General features: G+C 32.5%; 2 protein-coding genes across 3 annotated transcripts; one reads left to right on the top strand and one right to left on the bottom strand.

Moving 5' to 3' along the window:
* Window positions 1-901: 901 nt before the first annotated feature.
* On the bottom strand, window positions 902-20,230 carry LOC140041123 (phenylalanine-4-hydroxylase-like). Of its 2 annotated transcripts, none has more exons than XM_072087534.1 (13): window positions 20,075-20,230; window positions 17,827-17,940; window positions 16,869-17,049; window positions 14,004-14,092; window positions 13,541-13,608; window positions 12,897-13,093; window positions 12,135-12,270; window positions 11,741-11,810; window positions 8,973-9,029; window positions 8,269-8,364; window positions 7,295-7,428; window positions 3,287-3,402; window positions 902-2,454 (listed from the first exon to the last, which is right to left on the bottom strand). In XM_072087534.1, the coding sequence occupies exons 1-13, from the start codon at window positions 20,114-20,116 to the stop codon at window positions 2,411-2,413; spliced, it is 1,344 nt and encodes a 447-aa protein (XP_071943635.1). In that variant the 5' UTR covers window positions 20,117-20,230; the 3' UTR covers window positions 902-2,410. The 2 variants fall into 2 exon arrangements, with proteins under 2 accessions (XP_071943635.1, XP_071943636.1); XM_072087535.1 differs by lacking the exon at window positions 20,075-20,230 and adding an exon at window positions 18,829-18,903.
* Window positions 20,231-20,902: 672 nt separating this feature from the next.
* LOC140039930 (uncharacterized) lies at window positions 20,903-24,194 on the top strand. The gene is made up of 3 exons (XM_072085525.1): window positions 20,903-21,516; window positions 21,802-22,042; window positions 22,584-24,194. Exons 1-3 carry the CDS (start codon window positions 21,139-21,141, stop codon window positions 22,664-22,666), a joined length of 702 nt encoding a protein of 233 aa, XP_071941626.1. The 5' UTR covers window positions 20,903-21,138; the 3' UTR covers window positions 22,667-24,194.
* Window positions 24,195-24,289: the final 95 nt, after the last annotated feature.

The raw sequence follows: 24,289 nt of genomic DNA, 5'->3' as shown, positions 1-24,289 counted from the left end.
TTCCTGTAAATCGTTAACATTTCAATGTTTACGTAAGATCGCCGATTATTGTTAACGATAGCGTCGAATAACGTCGACAGGAAAACAGGCTTTAAGCCTGTTTTCCTGTCGACGTTATTCGACTTGAACGTAACGCAAGGACGTAAACGCAACGCAAGCGTTTTAACCAATGACAAGCGAAGTTATAGACAGTTATCAATCACAAGCGAATAAGCCATCGCTTGTGATTGGTCAATTCACTTGCGTTGCGTTACGTCCTTGCGTTGCGTCGCTAGTGGGAACCACGCTTGGGAACCAAGCTTTAGGTGTTCCCTGAATAGGAGTGTCCCGAAGGAGAGGTTCTACTGCAGTAATAAGAAGACGAGGTTCACCAGTTAGATCCGATTGTTGTTAATCATCAATCTCATTGTAACTTCGCAATTTGAATGTCGAGTCAAAATACTAAATTACTGATTTATGCTTTTTCAGTTTTCAATTTAATGAGCGAGAGCTGTGGCGCTATATTGTCACAGTCACGTTTGATGTTCACAAGATAAATTGAAAACAAAAATTCATATTAAGCTCTTGCAAACTAGTTTGACAACAAAAGTGTGCCCAATATGGTAGTGATATGCTTAAATATGGTAGTTATATGACATATGACATAATTTTTGTTAGTATGTGTACAATCGTGGGGTATTTCGTGAATTTCGAGCGCCCTTTATTTTCGCGATCGTTCAATCGCGAAAATAATGGGCGCGAAAATGTTGGGGTTACAGTATTTGATTGCAATACTTGGATCCATAGTTCTGGTCATTTTATCTAAAAACTGTATGTCTGTTTGTCCTCTACTTGTTGCTATTAAATGTTATTGTAGGTAAAACTATATGGTATAAATGAATGACAGAACACATTTAGTTACTCAATAATATTTATTCCCATTTACATTTTACAACCGAAAAAATAAACAATCTATAAATTTTAGAAGAAACCGAGAAAGGCAGAACAGGCAAGATATTTCTAATGCCACTAATATTTATAATAACTTTTTATGTACATACTGCTTTTTAATAATATGTTATTTATTTTGGCAAGATATTTGGAATTTTAATGACAATATTTCATATTTGATGTCTATTGTTAACATTATTATAAATGAATGTCTCCTATTACTTGTCATTATTTTTCTGATAGTTTCTTCAAACTTATTTTCCCATCGGCTTCACGTCCATTCTTTTTAATTACGACTTTATTGTACCATATACATTTATGTGTGGATTTAGAATAACACAAACCTGTAATATACATTTGAATTTCACAGTCTGTATTTAGTTCAATGGTGGTTCAATTACTATTTACTAGAACCCTAATATATAGTTATTTACAGTATTTTTTCAACCTAATATATAACACCCTTTTGTATACTCCATCAATCTGTTATATTTGTATCATTATACTGAATTAAATATTTTGTAACGAATGAATCAATAAATGAAATGTTATTTTGGTGAAATAAATAAGACAATACAAAATGTGTTAATCGACATTGCACAATAACTAAACCCTCCATTATATTGCTATAATATTAATAATAACACATGTTAGAAGTGATAGACAAAAACTAATAATGTTTGGCGTAAATTTAAGGTTGTAAAAGATTTAAAAGCATTTATTCTAAAGCAACGCCTAAGAAAAACCATTGTAACACTAAAATATTGTTATATTTGTCTGTTGTTTAGTTTTATGCTTACAGGGCCATGAAGCAGATGTGGCGCTCGCCTCCCACCAATACCCACCACAATTCCCCAGCAGACATCGTCATATTTTATATTCATAATTATATCTAAAGCATCTTTGTCTGTTTTTAATCTCTTGATATGGCTTAGGCAAAGTTGGTAAATGTAATCAGGTTACAAACAAAGTTGTGCAATAGAAATACATAATATACCAAAACTGTTAAGAGTGCTTAAACAATATGTGCATTAATTTAACAAATGATGAAGAAATGTTAAAGACACTACACCTACGTTTTTGACCTAATTTAAAGTCACACACTACATTTTATGTAAAAATAAATACTACATGGACCTATTGCAATATTGTTTCGTCTTTAAACGATTAAATTGTGGAAAATAAGTAAATTCTAATAATTTAAGCGCCCACATTTAAGACAAGAAATAACCTAGTTTAATGGTTTTAAAGTTATATATATGCATTATTTGTATAAAACGATTGCAGGTCTAGTGTCTTCTTAAAATTTCATTTTAAATTCAGTTTCATATTCAACACATGATGAAGAAATTGTAAAATGATTATAGACACACAGGTTAGATACAACAACTAATTGAAATTATTCAAACTAAACTTCACAAATTTGATGAATTTCTGGAGATGTTCTGGCAATGTTTCAATTGACCTATTCTTTGACCTTTTATTTCACTTTGCTGATAGCATCGATGAGAGTAATTAATTCACCTGAAATATAAAATTTAATTAAAGAATCTTTTCTGCCTACTAAAGCTCTGTCTACACTATCAAACTAGTTTGACAAAAAAAAGTGTGATGTGCCCAAATACGGTAGTGATATGACATCATCATGTCCATATATAGGATATGTCCATATATATTTTTATTTATTTTATTTTATTTCCAAACCCAACCATCAGCAAAAAGAAATTCGTCAATAACAGGAGGGTAAGGATGATATACATTGTGTTGTCACATAAAGTTTGATAGTGTAGGCAGAGCATTAAAGCAATGTATACGATCAAATAAATGTATCTAAATATGATAATAATTGAACCTCCCTATTCAGAGGGTAATTCTACTAGGGGACACTTTCCATTAAACAAACGAGGGGCAATGTATGTGCTAACCCTATGGTCAACCCAAATTCACAGGGCACTCCTATTAAAGGGACACTTGAAAGGTGTCCCTTTAATATGGGTTTTACTGTAATAGTGCAATGAAATAGAGATCACAATGATTGCATATTACCAAAGACATATGTAAGTAATCAGACATTGGAATACTGCCCACACACTAAACGTCAACTTAGCACAATTTAATTGAAACAGATTTAATAAAAATTAAGTGTGATGGATATGTTATGGGTACCTGCATTAAGTTCTAACAACATTAGGGGCTTAAGAAGGGAAAGGATAAGTGGAACATAAGGTGCTACTATAATAAACAAAGTTGTATAAGTTTCCTCCAATGCGATATTGTATTCAGTATATACAGGCCACCAGCCTCACAATGTGTTTATTTAGGTTTAATTGTGTTAATAAAACTAATTCATAAAAACCTTTGATGTTTGTCGCAAGATCTTTCAATTTGTGTTTTTTGTCAAGTACTTCTACTGTCTGGGTGTAAGGGTTATAGTACACTGTGAATGGTCTGGGTATGCTGGCTGCAAATGACCTATCGAAGCAATAATACATTTTAATAATAATCAAAAAATCATCTTAAAACACCAATAAATAATTATGTTTGAATAACATAGTATAAACTAAGTAATAATCATATTTAATATACAATATTGAATTAAATTTCAAATGTATTATTCTTGGTCCTCAAGCTTAATCGGAAACTGAGACAATTTGGATTAGGCCCTCTACGGACCCACGGCAGCCAGCAGTGCAGCGCCTACCAGATCAGCACACCAGGAGACAATCCCCTACTCCTTTTCAAATAGTGTTCTTTAACATAAAGCACTATAATAATGTACACAGGACCAACTGCATTACATCCCATCGGAAGGATGAGGCAATGAGAGTAAAGCATCTTGCCTAAGGATGCAATTAGTATGGTACATACATTTGATCTGTACACACTGTTTTATAATATCCTAATTTCCATATTGACAATCAACAACTTCCTGATTTATTTATCAACAATTTGAAACAATTGTTTTTTTATTATTCATTTTTGTGAAAAATAAGTCTGGGCGTTTTCATATTGTCGCCATACTTTCAATGAAAATGTTTTTCTGTTTTTCTGTAATATTTGTTTGTGATTCATCAGTGAACTTTCCACTGGTTTGTAAGAATCTTGTTGTCTCCTTTTAGCAAATAAATCATAATTTCCTGTTGTATGATTACAAAGAAAAATCTAGTTGTAAAGGTTATTTTGTAAAAGGCACAACTGTGCAGTTCATTTCTATCGATCCTTTTTCAATTTCTGTTGACAGAATTTGTAATTTTAAATAATTTATGTCTGTATGTCTGTATCCTTATTAATTAAACCTCTGTTGTTTATGTTTAAAAAAATTGTATATTCCACAAGCCTAGAATTTATTAGTACGCTTTGAATTAGAAGCACACTTTGACGTAAAATTGCATTTTAGCAAACTACAATTTTTACACAAACAAATTATAATAATAACATATTTGGTCAATTATTACAAAAGAACTACAATACAATAGGCTAACTACTACCAGTTAATATTACATAAAATAAAATAAAATCAAACAACTTCCCAACATAACATTTGTAAACACTAATCTAAATCAATAGACAAATAATAATGTGATGTGCCCAAATATGTTAGTGATATACCTAAATATGGTAGTGATATGCTCAAATATGGTAGTGATATGCTCAAATATGGTAGTGATATGCTCAAATATGGTAGTGATATGCTCAAATATGGTAGTGATATGCTCAAATATGGTAGTGATATGCTCAAATATGGTTGTGATATGAACAGGTCTACATATAATAATAAATAAAGTCCAGGTTACTTTCTATTTACTAAATAATGTTTCATTAAAGTCAATAATTTTAATTTTTTTGTGGATTTTTACTTTTATGTTAAACCAAAACAACGAAAAGGAATAAAATTACCTTCGTGACGTTTCGCCGACAATCTGTCAGCTGCTTCAGACTAATGCCTGGGTTGGAATGGTCTGGTTTTTTGTAAGTGACGCTGAACAGCGCCACCAGCCGTCTGGTTGGTATTGACGGTAGAGCGTCTCCGCTGGCCCCCTCCTGCTTCAACTTTTTCCAGCAAACTATCATATGTATGTGGGAGGTCATACCCACCAATGTCTCTGTTGATATTATGTGGTCTTTTTCTTATGCAGATAGATTCTTTTATCTTTCTTTTGTCTGTCTGTGCTTCTTTTTCAATAACTCTCGCATTCAAATTTGGAATATGGTCATTCCCTATAGCGTGGTCAGTTATGGCTGACTTATGTAAAACCTGGGACGAAGAATCTGACAAAGGGCGTGCAACGGTGGTTATAAACACAGAGGATTATGTAAATAAAGTCAATCGAATGCTGAGTGATAAAAAGGTATATGGAAAGTTGACGACCAATCCGACCAAAAAACACAAGGAAAAACTAATAAAGACACTGGGTAGATTTTTAAAAGAAGAAAAGATCACATGGGCACAAAAATGTAGTTTGTACCCCACCGCAGAGGTAGTACCTAGAATTTACTGTCTGCCAAAAATCCATAAACCTGACTGGCCTCTCAGACCTATTGTTGACAACATCAACTCTGTTTTTTATCACGTGTCTAAGTTTATCGCAAAGGAGGTGTTAAGCCCCTTGGTTGGTCTAAGTAAATATCATGTGACCAATGCGAAAGAACTGGCGGAAGACCTAAAACAGCTGATACTCCTGGAAAATGAGGTGATGGTGTCTTTTGACGTCATCTCGTTGTTTACAAAAACACCCACAGGCCAAGCCTTGGAGGTTGTAAGATCATACTTGGAAAAAGATACAACACTACATAAGAGAACGAAATTAACAGTAGAAGACATCATGGAACTCATCTACCAGTTAATTAATGCGACATATTTCACATTTCAACAACAGATTTATGAACAGCACGAAGGTATTGCAATGGGATCTCCGGTAAGCCCTCTGATAGCGAATATCTATTTAGAATGGTTAGAAGAGGAAGCCATTAAGAGCGCAGATAGAACCATCAAACCACGTTTTTGGAGACGGTATGTTGATGATGTTTTTGCCATTGTTCATAAAGATGCACCTCTCCCCCTCAATCGCCATCTTGATAGCATTGACCCGTCGGGCAACATCAAGTTTACCACAGAAATAATGTCAGAGAAACAAATACCATTCTTGGACATGATTATCACGATTAAACAAGATGGAACACTCGCTACCAAGGTATACCGAAAACCAACTCACACCGACCAATACTTGGACTTCCACTCTAATCATCCCTTAGAACACAAACTAAGCGTGGTTAACACGTTAGTGAATAGAGCAGACACAATTGTTAGTGAAGAGAAAGATAAAAAACATGATCTGGAACACATTAGAAAAGCATTGAAAATTTGTAACTATCCAAAATGGTCAGTAGACAGAGTCGTAAACAAGAGAAAAGAACAAAAGTCAAAAAACAAACCAGAAGAACGCCAAAGAAAGGAAATGGAGAAGATGAAAGCTCACATAGGTATCCCATACATACACGGAATTTCTGAAAAGATTCGACGCACTTTTGCTAAGCACAAAGTGAACACTTTCTTCATTCCAAGTAATAAATTAAAGAATGGACTGGTCCACCCAAAAGATAGAATAAAAACGGAAGACATGTGCGGGGTTATATACGAAGTGAGCTGTCTAAACTGTGAGAAAGTATATATAGGAGAGACCGGAAGGGCACTGAATACAAGAATTGGGGAACATAAAAAAGACGTATCAACACACAACCAAGTAGTTAGAACACGTGCAAATAGAAATTCTTCGTCCCAGGTTTTACATAAGTCAGCCATAACTGACCACGCTATAGGGAATGACCATATTCCAAACAAAAGAAAGATAAAAGAATCTATCTGCATAAGAAAAAGACCACATAATATCAACAGAGACATTGGTGGGTATGACCTCCCACATACATATGATAGTTTTCTGGAAAAAGTTGAAGCAGGAGGGGGCCAACCAGACGGCTGGTGGCGCTGTTCAGCGTCACTTACAAAAAACCAGACCATTCCAACCCAGGCATTAGTCTGAAGCAGCTGACAGATTGTCGGCGAAACGTCACGAAGGTAATTTTATTTCTTTTCGTTGTTTTGGTTTAACATAAAAGTAAAAATCCACAAAAATATTATTTGGAACCAGATGAATTTATTCAATGTAATAATTTTAATACATCCTTTATTGAGAGAATTGTAGCATAGAAATTAGATATTATACTGTAGCATTAAATTATATTAGTTTACTAAACCAATAAAATACTTTGTATAGTCGACCAACTAACAGAAGGAACAAAGAAATAAAAATAATATTTTGGCTAAACAAAACAAAAAAAAAACAAATACAGAAGAAGTGTAACTTACTTCATTTGCTCCATGGCCTGCTCAAAACTGTCTGATTCAAAGTAAATTGGTTGGTACTCTGTGATTGGGTATTTCTGCTCACCTGTTTTGCTAGGTTCAAATGGTAGAACCTTTGGCTTGTCTGACACGCAATACTACATTGGTAAAATATATATATATTAGATAATATAGAAGTGGATCTAAGTGTGGGGTGGTTAAGATCAGTTGGCCAGGGACCACCTAAATTTCACAAATTGTAATGCAAAAGATAAGACATCAAATTAAGCTCAGACCTTCATTTCACCATTTCAAAATTCTGGAAACCCGCCACTGTAACTTTCAATTCATTTTCAATTAAAGATGTATTGTCCCTTTGACTAATTCCAAAAAAATAAAAAATAAAAGATTTCGAAAAAAGGTGGGTCATTTTGAAGTGTCATAATAGTTATTAACTATCAAAAAAAATTTGTTGAAAAAAAAATCATTTAACTGAAATACAGACGTTTTTTTGTTAAAGAAATTACTTTGACTTCCAGTCAAAGTTTTCCATCAAAACATATCCCATAATGAAATGCTCTTGTTTGGCTAATCTGTATGTATAATCATAAAACTTCCTTGCGATATGTGTGAAAATACCTTCTCATCAACAGTGACGAGTTGTAAACAATCCTAATTAGCATCATGCATAATGCGTACTTGTGGTTTGAAGTCTTTGTTTACTTTCGCTCGCGACGATTTTCCAGACGAAATGTAATCTAAAAACTAATTTACCTGTTAATTACGTAAACTTGTTGTTTTTGGCTTGAATTTTCGACTTAAAGTGAATAACTTTAATATTATTATTACTTTGATATGGCCAATTTAAATTTAGAATATTTTAACCTTCATTTTTTTGTGTTTCATGGGACAATACATCTTTAAAATATTTTCTATTATAACCATCAAATATCAAACTTAGTACTCAAAGTACTCAAGGCTGCCTTGTTCATACTTACCTGAAGCTCTCCAAATGAAGACAACAGTCCAGCTCCATATGCCTTCAGTTCTTTGTTTTGACGACAAAGTCCAAATTCAACTGTAAACCAGTAACACTATCAAAACAATACACAGATGAATCATTCATTCTTGTTTTTTTATTGTTTCACGCAACATAAATTATTTTATTTAATTTATCAAACCCTTCATGAAAGTTTTCAAAGCATACTAAATGTTAACAAGAACGATGTTTCATCACTGATGTTTATAATCATTTTATAAAATAACGATACGAAATGATACAGTTGAATTTAACATGCAAATAGACAAATACATATATTATATAAAACGTTGTAACCAGTGATTCTAAAGTGATCAGCTACATATGGTGGAAGAGCCTTTACTATGCCTTGAGCACTTTGTGGACATGTGCGCTTTATAAATCTTATTATCTTAATATGGCAGCTCCAACTCTGTGGAATTCCTTACAAATTTCAATCAGACAGTGTGCTACTCTAAACACTTTCAAGACCCAGTTGAAGTCTTTACTTTTCAAACAAGCTTTTTCATTAATTTAAATTATTGCCATCATCATCTATTTTAATTTATGTACTTATATGCGCTATATAAGAATGAACTATTATTATTATTATCTTAAAAACTTGCTATTAATGCATGAATTGAATCAACAAATAAGATATTGTGGTTGAACTATTACACTTACTGTTGCAAGCTTCTCCACATACTCATCAGGAGAGCCCAGTGAGGCTAAACCAATCTCCTAAATTAATATTTAAATATTATATATTATAGGAACATAAACAATAATGTTACCATTATTACAGTATAAGATGACCAGCAAACCCTTATTATAGCACCAGTTTCTTTTAATAAATCTCTCTCTCATAAATCGCCTTCTTATCCTACTTAATCAGGTATAAAGCAACTTTAAAATGTGAGTTCGATTGTTTGTGTTTGTCATTTATCATTTTATGTTGTTATACACTTTAACAAGACATTACATAATAGACATTATATTCATAGTTTAATGTATTTTTATACTTGTATTCTCTAACATTTTATTGAATGTTTTAGTCCAGTAAAAATATGGTTGAACCTAGAAAAAATTGCAACAGAATTTTTTTTTTTGATTGATATGGTGAACATGAACATCATATCCAAAGTTTACCAAAATCTGACATCGGGAAGTGGGTTTAATTAGCATAAATTCAAAATGGCCGCCATTTGCTATTTTTAAAAAGCCCATATTTCCTTAACGGTTGGATTTAGACCACCTTAGTGCATTACGAGTAGATATAAATGTGATATTAAACATTCTAATTAGCATATTTAAATTTCCATATGACGTACCAATGACGTCAATTATGTTATAAATGCTTAAATGACATTATACTATGCGAACAATTTAGAAACTGCAGAAAAACAAGTTTCCTAACATTCTCCTTGTTGAAATGAACATAATTTCCAAAGTTTACCAAAATCGGACGTCAGGAAGTGTGTTAATTAGCATAAATTCAAAATGGCCGCTATTTACTATATCATTTTGATATACCACCTTAATGGTGGTTTTAGACCACCAAAGTAAAAATAAAAATATTGTAATGAGGTGATTGTCTGTGGGTCAGGCTATTCAAACCCATCATTCCCACAAACTCATCTCAATTCCCCAACTGGAAATTGAGATGATACATGAAATGATAAATGTCATACTGTAGTTTTCGGTATAGTCAGCATCTGCATTCTGTTCTTTCAAAGTTGCTATTTCATTGTATCTGTTTGGTGTCGATCATTTATGAGACAACAACTTTTTATGATGTTTTATATAAATGTTTATCTTTTGAATGCTGTTTCCAAGATGCAATGAGCATATAACAGGACACTTCATCCTAGTGTCAACTAGGATGAAGAACCATCAGTTAAAGATACACATCAACGGAATCCAAAAGAAAGGGGTTGTTAAGGTAATAAAGTAATTTTCAAACTTGCCACTACTAATTACAGTATTTAATTTTTAGATAACAGACAGTATTCAACTTCCTTGACAGAAAATGTCAGAAAAATAGAATAGAAACTTTGAATGCAGATGGGGATTTATTAAATATCTTACTTTGCCATAATTAAAAAAAGCGATTGCGTTTTAAGACAGAAGAAGCAAAAAATAGTGGAATAATTGGTACTTAAAGAAGACATCTTAAGTGAGCAAATTTGCAACATCTTTGTAATGCTCTGCACTTGCAAAGAAACAGGGGGATGCATTCTATTCGAAGCAAGAACTGTTCGGTCCAAAATTAAAAAAGACATCAGAAAAGCCAATGAAGTAGACTTGCTGTGCCTACGTGCCTACGTATGGTGGAAGTATTTTGACGGCGGCAACATTACATTTTCTCTATGTATGTACTTTGGATGGGAAACTTACTGTGATCCGACTCCATATTTAGGATGGGGTCGAATTATTAAATCCCAGACTCATTACAGAATTAAGAATCCTGTTTCTTTAATTATATATGAGATATATGAGATATATATGCAGTTATAAAAAGTTGCAGTTGCAGAAAATAAACTGGAATGTTCTATTGCATGTTGTGAAGGGTGGCCGAATAACTTCTGATACCCATGATCTTAACCTGGATGTGGTAAATGTTCTACTATTTTCATGAGATTAAAAACATTTTTTCCTTTCGGTTTCTATATTTTCTCCTTAGAATAAATGCCAATTGAGCATTATTGTGACAAAATACATGATGTCATACAGTATGTCTTATGACATCATAGGTACGTTATATGGCAATTTAAATATGCTAATTACAAAGTTTAATATCACATTTATATCTACTCGCAATGCACTTAGGTGGTCTAAAACCAAGCGTTAAGGAGATATGGAGCTTCAAAATGGTATGATAAATAGCGGCCATTTTGAATGTATGCTAATTAACCCACTTCCTGACGTCCGATTTTGGTAAACTTTGGAAATAATGTTCATTTCAACAAGGAGAATGTCAAGAAACATGTTTTCTTGCAGTTCCTAAATTGTTCGCATAGTATAATGTCAACAGTTATAACATAATATATGACGTCACAACTACCATATGACGTCATAGGTACGTCATATAGGAATTTAAATATGCTAATTAGAATGTTTAATATCACATTTATATCTACTCGTAATGAACTTAGGTGGTCTAAATCCAACCGTTAGAGAGATATGAGGCTTCAAAATAGCAAATGGCGGCCATTTTGAATTTATGCTAATTAACCCACTTCCCGATGTCCGATTTTGGTAAACTTTGGATATGATATTCATTTGAACTATATTTACCAGACTAAACAAAAAAAATTCTGTTGCAATTTGTTCTAGGTTCACCCTATTTTTTACTTATCTTTACTGGACTATTTTGAATCTTGAATTGACTTACTGTAAGTAGTATTGAAAGTTAAAGAAAGCAATTAAACATAATAAATTGGATACATTACTTGAGAAAATTGTGCAAACGCTGGATCAGCAAATAGTGGAACGTGTCCAATCAATTCATGGCATATATCCCTATGGATAATAGAAATAATAATGTTATGATATAGTCACTATGATTATAAAATAAAGAAAATATATTGTCCACTTTTCTGAAAAGAGGGGTGAATGTGTAAGCTGTAGAAAAATGTTGACTAAAAGAAAATATGTATGCATATATATCACAGAAAGCTCTGTCTACACTATAAATCTAGGTTGACAAAAAAGTGTTCAAATATGGTAGTGATATAACCAAATATGGTAGTGATATCACATCACCATGTCCATATGGGCACATCACATTTTTTATGTCACATCAAGTTTGATAGTGTAGACAGAGCTTTATGTAACAAAACGTACGGTTCTGGTGTGTACATTGGGGTAGATCCGTGACGAATATATTGTGTTGAGTGGAAAACACGAAAAGCAAGACCTGCTAAAAAGTCCCTTGATGACAACAAGCCAGCAACTGGTCGCAGAGTGAACCCAGTACAATCTACAATTAATTAATTCAACATTTATTAGTTTCTATCAATGGTATAACAATACAATAAAAAAGAATGATAATTTATAATGAGAAAATACAAAAAATACCATTAATAGAGGATCTTGCAAGAAGAGAATACATGTAATACCATCTGATAAAAATCATAACTTCTTTTAAGCTTGGTCTACACTATCAAACTAGTTTGAACAAATAAGTGTAATGTGCCTAAATATGGTAGTGATATGGCCAAATATGGTAGTGGTATGACATCATCCATATATGAGCACTTCACATTTTTTTGTCACATAAGTTTGATAGTGTAGACAGAGCTTTAGACTAACAACTTTCATTATTGGTAGATCTACTATGAATACCTGTATACATGCATGTTTTGCTAGTCTCCTACCATTGTCACTAATTAGCTACACACAAAATACATAATACCATAGGATTTTTATTATTTTATTTCAATTTTATTTATAGAGGGTAACTCTTCCAGCTGGACAAATTAATGCCAATTGATGTTCAGGGGCCTTCTTAAATTCTTACAAATGATAAATAACATGATGATAAAATACATTTTGGGAGGGTAGACATTCTGAAATAATGTTTACTTCTAGTATTTTATTATCTACCTTTGAGGAAGTCAGACACCTCCTGCAACTGAGGAATGTTATCAGCATTGTAGCCACAGTTCTGGACCAGTAATGGGAAGATTCTGTTGTACTGACTGCAAGCATGTTTTGGGTGCAACTCGGTCAGCTTGGTAAAAATTGTTTTCCACGTATCAATCTCAGCATCAGTGTAAGTGACATGAGGAATTGGTTGACCACTGTAAAAATGATAACAATTTATTGTCCTTTCATTTTATTAAAGTATATTCTAAATGAATGAATAATTGCATAAATATATTTGTTTGTTTCAATGATGCAGTATGTCTTTAATTCTTTAAACTTTTTTTAATCAGACTGCCTGTGGCGTATGTAATCTGCTATATTTTTCAACCACCACCATTTAAACTTATTTTAATTTTAACCGGTGACCATGAATTACAGTTTGTTTAACAAACTTATTTTGGCCTCCATCCACACACCACCTTATCCTAATTTTGTTATTTCAGTTATCAAATACTATATTATATTATCATGTGATTGTATTTATTTGTGTGTGGAAAATCAATAAAACAAAAAAAAAATATATTAAGAAATCATAACGATAAAGAGTAGAGATGCATGATTATTTGCCATTCATAGAAATGAGGAACTAAAATAAAACTTACTGTTTGTAGTTGAATGCAATGTCTGCAAATTCCTTCCGCCGTGCGCGATAAACCTTGTCAGTAAAACCCTATATACAATAAGTACATACTCATTTCAGTTTGTTACAAATGATAGAAAATGGATTGGATAAAGTACTTTGTACATTGGTTTAAATTATTCATTCATTCATCTTTTTATTTTGAAATACCATGATTACATAATATATTCATAGCAAATAAAGAAGCTTAGTCTAAGAAATCATTGTACAGATAACAAAAAAAAGAGTTGAGGTTGTACATGTACATTTATTTATATATATTCAAAGGCAAATTACTGAAAAAATGACAATGCTGTGGGTAATGGATCTCAACGGGAGACAAAAAAAAAAGCTAAATCAAAACGTAAAACAGCCAGAAAAGTTAGCAGAGCTTTTGAGCAACACTAGTCCTTCATCAGTGAAACATTATTTTAAAACTGTCTTACTGGGTGATCGGAGTTAAGCTCATGGCCATAGCTAAGAATCTGATTGGCAAAGCGGTCCAGATCACGAATCCTTCGTGGAAACCAAGGAACTGTAAAGAAGTAAACAAAATTTAACACATTATTTTTAAATTTATTAAGCATTATTTTATGAGCTTTTTAGAGCTTGAATAAGGAATCTTAATTATATTATTGTCATCCACAGAAAATAATGAAAATGTTGGCTTTCCTTGAGGTTGTAGATTTTAGGACATTATAATTTATACATTTTATAAAATAAAATAAAATGAATATCCTTTAGTTTAATATTTAGTATTATTAGTACCAACCTACATGCCAGTAATACGTCACTATAAAAACATGATGTGAAACCTTATTAAATTTCATCAGTGCACAAAGTACCAGTAGGATTTTATTTATTGCGGAAGAAGGATCAAGAAAGCATAAAAAAAAAACTTTATTTCTGATATGATCTGTATCCTTGATAATAAGCATTGTACAAAAGGAAAAGGGTTTTAAATTAGCATGGGTAGTCAACACGGATCTTTAACCTGGTCAGAACCCTTTTCAATATATTAAGCAATTAAGAACTCATGCAATCAATTTCTGAGGTGTTCTTTCTTTTAATATTGTATTTGTTTATTTCTTATCAGTCTTGTATTTAGCAGTGGCTATGAACACTAAATTAATATACACTGAAAAAGCTGTTTGGTTATTTAAACAAAGTTTAGTCTATGCTTAAAATTCAAAACTGCAATTGGCGACCATTCTGTACTGAATTATTTCAATCATAAATCCCAAACCGGATGGAGGTATAGTAATCTGATGTGCACATTATTTATTTTAAAATACAAATATGACACAAATAGAATACATCAATCAAAGTATTAAGTGTGAACAGGGAAACAAACTTTTCACTTTATGAGTTTCAGTTTCTTTACTAGGATAGGAGGCACTTGAGTCTGGGATGACGTGCCGAGCAACAACTGGTGCTCACCAGGGTTTAATTTAGACCAAACTGGTTACCAACAAGGGCGTACCCTTATAATTGGTTTGGGTTTAGTTTTTTCCCCTTATTTTCTACTGTATGATCCAGGATATTATAATATATATACTCTGTGTATTTGTTGTTAGACTCCCACAATGACGTGCCATATACACACATCCATTTCTAGAACATGTATACATTTCTATCATGGTGCCTGTCAATTGGACAGTTACCTGCTAATAATACATACATATATAATAAAACTTTACTTCATCCCGAAAACACGGATTGTGGTAGGGGTGTTTTTCAACAAATATAATAATACTATACTATACAAGTTTGATAAACAAATTCCAAAAATGAAATTAATGAAAGCAAATAATACAAATTGTTAAAAAATTTAATAATAATTTGCCATGATTTGAAACATTTGTGTATAAATAAAAAGGAATTGTCTGCTAGATTTTGAGAAACATTATTAATTCACTATTTGCAATACATACATGCTAACACTTCCATTTTAGCCGGGAGACTTCCGTATTTTAGACTCGTCTCCCTGCCAAATTGTGCTCACGTTTGTCCACATTTTCTCCCGGATTACAAAGATAACTGAATTTTTATGTATTATGTGTGTTATGATATTTATTTATAATTTGGCAGGTATATGGTCCGGGGGTTAAAATCGGTCCTTTCGTAACAAGTTTTGGCTATAAAGCAATCCGCCACTGACAAAATCGGTCAGACTGCTTTTGGCCAAGACCGATTTTTCCGTGAGGTCAATCAACAATAAATTGTAATATCTTATCATATCTTAATACTTTATGTTCCTTTCTCTTATATTTTAATAAACCTTAATAACAACACCGTCGTCATATTAATTTATATTACTAATAATGCATTTGATTTGATTTGTCAATCAGTTTATTTTTAGAATTTTGAAAATATTTATTATAAACAAACTTGAGGGCACAATTGGTATTTTTTTCTGATTTAAAAAAATGTTTAAAAAGTTGAGGGCAGTATTTATGTAGAAAAATATTTGCTTGTAAGTTATGATGATAGCGCCCTCATTGTATAGGACTCTAAATCCTACAATATTAAAGGCATCTTTCTAGATAGGCGTCTATAGCTACCATTGTGTTGTGCCTTCGAGTGGAAACATACCTTAAAAACTTACAGTAATTAGTACTTACTTATAAAGTACACTACCATAATTAAACCTTATATACCACAAGTATAATATTATAAAGAAAATATTAGACAATTTGGTGCTCTTTGCGTGTTGGAAAGCAATTGTATAATTCAGAATAAATACATTTCAACAAAACGAAAAAAAACAAACAAATCTATCAAAAAATCAATGTTCATGTCTGTTAGTTAACAAATATTAAAGTACATTGTTAGCAAAAGAAGAAGTACAAAAATAAATTTGTATGTACAGTATTTTAAACACCAGTGCAGTAAGTAAACTTTTGGAAACTTACGAGATTTGGCTGAAGTTTTAATAGCGCATCAGTGCAAACATTTATGTAAACAGAAAAACATTGATGTTGGTTATTAGTCATATTATTACATTTTAGTTATCATGCGACCACGTACCACAGGGCCATAGGTTTCAACCCGAAAACTTTATGACGGAGACATTTGACAACATTGGTGTAATGGCTATGAGCACTCACTGGCTAAACCGGGGGGCCCTGGAGCTTATGGGGGCCCCGAGCAGTGCCAAGAGGGGCCTCAGGCATCTGTGTTACACCACTACCATCGCACCACTTAATTCCTGTGGCTACAGCACTGTTTAGTATTCAATTTATCAGAAAAATCAGTTTATTTCTATTTTCATTAGACCGATGTCTGTCTATTATGCAAGAAGGACTTACTTGTATCCGAGGACGAAGGCTCACGTGAGAGTGTGTGTACTGTAGCTGCCTTTAATTTCAGCTTCTCAATAAACATACCAAGCTGGTCTCCTGTGTCCTCACACGTAACCAGAAACTCATATTCATTGCCAGTAGATTTTGACGGCCGTGATTCAATGTGTAACAAATTCACGTTGTTCTCCTACAAGAACAAATGATTTTTATATATATATTTTTTTTCATACAAAAACAGTCTTAGGACTGAAAAAAATATGGACATTTTGGTGTCGCATCACCAAGACATTATAATAGTCCACTTCCATATCTAACTAGTCTGCTAAACTCCTAATGGTTAGTCCACTTCCATATCTAACTAGTCTGCTAAACTCCTAATGGTTAGTCCACTTCCATATCTAACTAGTCTCCTAAACTCCTAATGGTTAGTCCACTTCCATATCTAACTAGTCTGCTAAACTCCAATGGTTAGTCCACTTCCATATCTAACTAGTCTGCTAAACTCCTAATGGTTAGTCCACTTCCATATCTAACTAGTCTTCTAAACTCCTAATTGGTTCGCCACCCATCTTTTTGATTCTCTTGAATTTTTAGATTTCACCTCTGACGTTCGTCTTAAACGTTTTCAATTTTTCCTGCCTCAATTTTTTTGTAGATTAATTTTTTTCCTATGAAATTGTTTTGATGTTTTTAATTGAAGCCTTTTGTAAAAAATCCTCAACCCAGCTTTTTTGGCTGTTTATTTGCCTTAGTGAATTGTTTTTTATGTTTTTTTAAATAAAGATACCGAGATATACAATATAACAGGCCTACAATAAAATACAGAAGCAGCAGGGAATAGAAAATTGCTATTAGTATAAAAACACATTCAAAAATTAAACATTGTTGTCGTTCTCATTGCTAATAACAGAATCTCTTTATACCACCTCCAATGCCTTTCACAAACTAGTAAGTAAGTGTTCACCTCAAATAACTTGAGCGTACGTGCTAAAGTTCCAACTTCTTCTGTCAGAGAAAACATTAATGATATTTGTGGAATACCATTATCAAGCTTCTCTTTGAGGTAACATGCATCATCCTGGAAAAATATAAGTGAGAATAGAGAAATATTAATTTGGTAAATTTGTGATGTATTGCAAAATAACTTTTGTGTCTGAAAACAAATTTCATATGTTTGAAAGATTTTAATATGATGAAATAAATGAATCTGAATCTTATTATTATATTTATACAACTGTAGCTATTAGGAAATATTCTAATGTTAAATACAAAGGAAATGAACTAAAAATGTCAATATATCCAGTCCTGTTCCACAGTGAATATGCGATCATTGTAGCACATAGTAAGCCCTGCTGTAGCAATAAGTATATTGATTACTACGTATTGATTAATGGGTATGATTGGGGGCCACAATTGATTGCAATTCAAATAAGGTATTTTATATTAACAAGTGTGTCATAACAAACATAGGGATTAAATATAGTATTCCGGAAGTAAGCAGGATTTAGAAAAGTATTTGAAGATTAGGTGGCAGGTCTGAATTATGAAAAAACTAAATGAAAATTGTGTAAAGTATTGACAATTGTACGCTTCAATTCTACTAAAAACATAGCAATCAATGTAACACCCTTTTTGACAAATTACAAGAAATCTTATTTAAAATTGAACATTATAATCTGATTTATGTGATAGCAAACAGTTGTTGATATAAAGTTTGCGGTACACCACGTATATTAGTTCTGAAAAGAACTGTTAAGTTTCTCGACGTTTTAATCAAAGATCAAAGCATATTGATCGAAACGTCGAAAAACTCAACAGGTCTTTTCAGAACTAATATACGTGGTGTACTGCAAACTTATATCAACATTTGATTCCACCATGCAAGCCTTCAAACAAGGTACACAATTCCTATAATTTCATCTAAATAATTCTAATTATTATAATACTACCAAAATGTCATACTTACCATTCTGTTTTAAGAAGTAGGTACAACTGTGATATCTACTGAATGGTTTATACCTTTATAAATCAGAACTTGTAGCAAAGCATGTGATTTCATATTTATGGCCCATTTAGTTTCATTACTTTATTCAGATGCATTAAAACATGGTTCTCATCCAAAGTTCAAATTCATTTTAAATCAATAAATTAATAACATTTTAAGACTTTTTAAGTGTAAAATATTTCATCACTTAATGCATTACTAAACTAGAAAAATAACATTCAAAGAATATTAGAATTCAATTAAATTCTTTAAAAAAAATTTAATAAACTCAGTTTATATTGATTGAAAGTGAGCCAAATAAACAATTTGTTTCTTTTCAACCTACTAAATTTACAAGCACAATAATACCTGGATTCTAACTCAAATTCATTGAGTCGTGACAACCTTGTCTCCTATCATTATCAAAATAAAGTGACATGCTACATATAGTTAATTTTTCAAATTGAATAGTAATAGGATTCTCGACAGATACAGATAAAAATTTGATTATCAATATCATGATCACTAGACAATCGTTTCGCTTGAATAGAAATCGTCAATGCTTTCTTTCTACTCTATGAATATTGTGTATTTATGACCCTGGTAAAACACAGTTCTAGTCTCGACAACAGATTATTTGACGACCAGAAAAATTGAAAAGCCACAGAGTATAAAAACTATAATTATTTGCATATAAATCGAACGATTGATTGATTGATTGATGGAAAAAATAAATACTGAATGAAATATGAACATCCTGCATCAATTGAAATCTTGATTTTCTGAAGAAATTAATTTATAACTTTAATTCCTTCATATTTAATTACATTTATCCATGGGTTATCTTGTCATGGGTAGTATCCTTAATTATGCAGTAAATAATACACATGGAAGCTGCAATTTGATTGGTTGATGGGGCCAAGCCTCTTACCTGCCTCTCCACCTACAGATAGTGTGGCCAATGCAATGTCAGAAGTATAAAATTATAAAATGTGTATGACTATAATATATGCGAATAATATAACTGTAATTATTAATAAAATCACAATATTAGAATATTAACACTTTTCAACACCTGGCCTTGAAATCGTCAGTCACCCATATTATCAGCTGAGCAATAGCACACACACAGCATAGGCTAGACCTAGTACTGTCTGTGAGTTCCTCATTTCCTCGTGTGGTGGTGGCCAAGCAAAAACGTTAAAATAGCCTAGTTAACTGTACTTACATTATTGGACATCTTTCTCTTTTTAACAAACTCTCTGTCCATCTTTAGATTATTAAAATATATTCTTGAACAAATTCAAAGACTATTTTTGTAATGGCGTAAAAACAACACAATATTGTAGAGGATATCGCAAAGACAAAACAAAAACATGTACGTTTTTCCACGACGTAATGGAATCGATCGACCAATCAAAATAGAGAAATGAGGATTAGATTGGATGGTGGTGGCTCAACGGATTAAAGAAAGGGGGCGTTTTCCAAAACAGTGTGTAACGTGTGTAAAACTACCAGTACTACAGGTACAAAGTTTAATTACGCCCAGGTTATTTATTTATGACAAATTCACCTTCGAATCAAACAAGCATAAAAACCTAAAAAACAAAAAAAATGCGTAGTTACAATTTAATACGGTAAGTAAAATATATTAACAATTAATAACCAAACATTACACATTTGAGAGTATAGGCCTATACTTTTTTAAACAATCTTTTTGCACAAGTATGTTTAGAGAGATCAACAATAATTGTATATGCAGACACCAATTGGATGATTATTCCACAAAATCACGGTAATATTAAAGTAAATTATAATCAATTGCTATGTAGGCCTAATCGACAGTATTATTTATTTATATTGAGAAGACTCTTAGCAAGTCATTTTGTCAATAATAACTTAACGCGATATTTAGACCTACATAATTACGCAATAAAATAAATATAAGTGAGGGAAAATGGACAGTAGACAGATAAAGTCCAAAACGAAAAAACATTTCTAATTAGGCCTAAGTAGAATGAATGCATTGAAGTATACTTAAATACAACAACAATAACAGCAGCAGACGTACTTAAGATACTGTACTTAAAAGTGCTATCTTTTGTTTAGCTTGTCAGTTGAGTAGCTGAGACTGCTGTGTTTCTATTGTTCGTCGTTTCCAGCGATCGATGCAGCTCCCGCGTTATCTTGACGATGTTAAATGACGACGTGACAAGCTTGTAGTCGTTTTCTCAAAGTGCTCTCGCTTCAGAAGAAACCCGTGTGTCTGTCGGTTTGTCTGTCTGTCTAGCAATGCTGGTTTGTGTGACATCTCTGGATGAAAGCGATTCTAGCAACAGTGATACTACCTCTACGACGACTCCTAGACGTGCTCGACTACGAATCGGGAAATTAAAGAAAGAAATGCAACTTAATCTACGGCAAAACGGATTTGACGAGAAAATTCCCGCTGATAAACTCGGTAACAATGACCAACGTTATTTCAAGACGTTGGAAGACGGTTGCCATCGAGATGACGCAACGACTCCTTCAATCATTCAAGATGCTCCATCGTCTGCCGTTTCTGAGCAATCTGGTGTTCAAGATATTTGGCGGGTTTTTAACGAAAAACATACAACAGATTCTATTGATAGACTGGGGAAATGTGTCAAAATGTTACGTAATGAATTGGTAAGTTATTTAAAAAAAAACGTTTCCATATTATTCATCATATCAGCCGTCACAACATCTAACGGCGCATCCCCCAAAAAGAAGTAAGTAAATCTTGTTAAAATTCTACCTCCGTCATTAAAGAAACCCTTCTTCATCATTTCGTCATCATTTCTATCATTTCGTTTTGTCACAACACAAACACACACATCCATAAATCATTACCGTATTAATTATAATAGGCCTAATAATAATAATAATAATATTCTCATGTCATAAGATCTATTATATATTATTTATTTTTAGGTAAAAATGCGTGATCAGGACCAACAGTTAATTCGACAACTCATTTCTGCACATCGCACTATAAACAGCATTGTGTGCAACCAATATATGGATACATGGGATTCGGCCAGCACATTCACTGTAGACACGTCTGACACAGCTACCATTGACATTAAAGATGTTGTTAACAGAATACCGCCATTAAGGAGGAGAAGGCAAAGTGCACCCGATTATGAAGAAGATCAAGATGACGAACCAGAAGGTAAACTTTTTTTTTAAATACGAATTAAGAATCAGTTTTTGTTGAAAGGTTTTTGTGGTAAGTTGTGGCATTGATGATTACTGAAGGGGACATTATAAGTGTATGGATTTGGCTTAAGCTCTGTCTACACTATCAAACTAGTTTGATAAAAAAAATGTGTGATGTACCTAAATAATATGGTAGTAATTTTCTAAATATGGTAGTGATATGACATCATGATGTCCATATATGGGCACATCACATATTTTTGTCACATAAACTTTGATAGTGTAGACAGAGCTTAATTCGAACCATGGTTCAACCAGCATCCCCCTTTTCAACCAACCAAAATAAGCCTAGCTTCCATCCGCCATGGTTCAACCAGCATCCCCATTTTTAAACAACCAAAATAAGCCTTCCATCCGCCATTGACCGCACATTATATTCCAGCACTTTAAATTATTATTATTTGTATGACGTTATAAAGTAAATTAATTATTTGCATTGCTATTTGTAATTTGTACCAATAAACATAGTAATAACGCTGAATCGTTTCTTTTAGTGTACGACCCATTGAGCATGTCATCGCCGATGTTTTTATCGTCGTGTTATGATTGGAAAACGCACCACGTTACCTTACTATGATGACAACAAACATTGATTACTATGGCAACCTCTTTTATATAGGTTTCATAAATAATCAGGCGAGGTATTGTGTTGAAAATCGCGTGTGATTATTATTATTATTATTATTGACTGGTACGCAGTCTTTTAACACAATCATATCAAAATGTATATTTACGTTAAGCAAATAATGATAAGTCAAATATTATATTTGAATTGCATCAGCAACCATCAAAATAGGCAAACAAATAATCACCACTCATTTCCTTTTCTATATTATCTATATGAATGTTAGCGAATGCTGAAAAGTACTATTAAACCGGTTAAAATATTGGTATTTGATGACAAAAGTGAAAAATGTTATTTTTATTAATATTACCCACTGTTGATAAGATAAGACAACCTTATCTTAATATTGATTGATGTTAATATGTATAATTACAATGACTACATATGGAGTTTATATAAACTAAAGAGGTAGGCCTATGTTATGTAAGAGGCCTAGGCCTAATTATTACATTTTTAACACAATTTGTAAACAAAATTAAATCTTAGCTTTTGTATCATTTGATGTTGACGAAGTAATAATGCGGATACGGTATTATGTACACGCTGCTGTTAACTATACCCGTGCATATCTGCATACCAGCAAATTATTGATTTATTTACAGAAATCATCTAATAATAAAATATATTACGGTAATTTAAAGTTCTTTTCTGTTTTTGTCTAGCGATCGTGATAAAACAACGTTCATGAAAAGAAGAAAAAGCACGCACATAAATTAAACACAGTTATTATAATAATATTATTATTATATTATATAATAATCAAAAAGACATCAGAAAAAATGTAATGTTATTATAAATTATTATTAGTTGCACTTTTTTGCTTCAGTTTATACATGGAGGTTTATTGTTCAAACAATTTGGTAGACACCACAAAGAGATATCATTCTGACGACAACAAACATGCGATGTGCCCAAACATGATGATGTCATATCACTACCATATTTGGGAATATCACTACCATATTTGGGCACATCACACAAACTAGTTTGATAGTGTAGAAAAAGAGCTTTTCGCGCTCATCAACCTGTTGGTGCGTCAAAAGACAAACTAGCATAAATCCTACGTTTTCTTAACAGTTGCTTGCGGGCGTGGCGTTCTGGCATATTTATCATAAATATCTGGGAATAATAGATTTTTGTCGAAGCACTCTTTCATACTTAGTTGTGAAGTCTCCTTCTTTGATCTGGTTTTATGCTTTGTCCGTTTATTCTCCTGAATTCCAAACTTAGGCACTTTTTTACGCAATCGATTTCGAAAATCTTTAATTTTTGAAGGTGAGTTTTCAACTTTACTAGTGTCTTTTTTATGTTCTAAATTAGTCAAAATGCTGAAATCTTTGTACTTTTTTAGAATGTTGATAGCTTTTGTATTGAACTCTTTATAAGGCGGTGGCATAGGGGTCTCTGATATAATTGCTTCTTCAGACAAAGTATATTCGTGTTCATTGGGTGAAAGTGGAAATGGAGATACACCGCTGGCGGTGGACAGCTGTGACTGTTTTGGTACCGGTTCTGTGTTGTCCGGTCCTTGTTTTATTTGAGGTCCGGGTTTGGACAGTCGTTGTTTCAGTGCTG

Source organism: Antedon mediterranea, chromosome 2 (genome assembly GCF_964355755.1).
Source record: "Antedon mediterranea chromosome 2, ecAntMedi1.1, whole genome shotgun sequence".
NCBI lineage: Eukaryota > Metazoa > Echinodermata > Crinoidea > Comatulida > Antedonidae > Antedon > Antedon mediterranea.
Note: the sequence above shows the minus strand (reverse complement) of the source record. Positions and strands in the feature narration are given on the sequence as shown.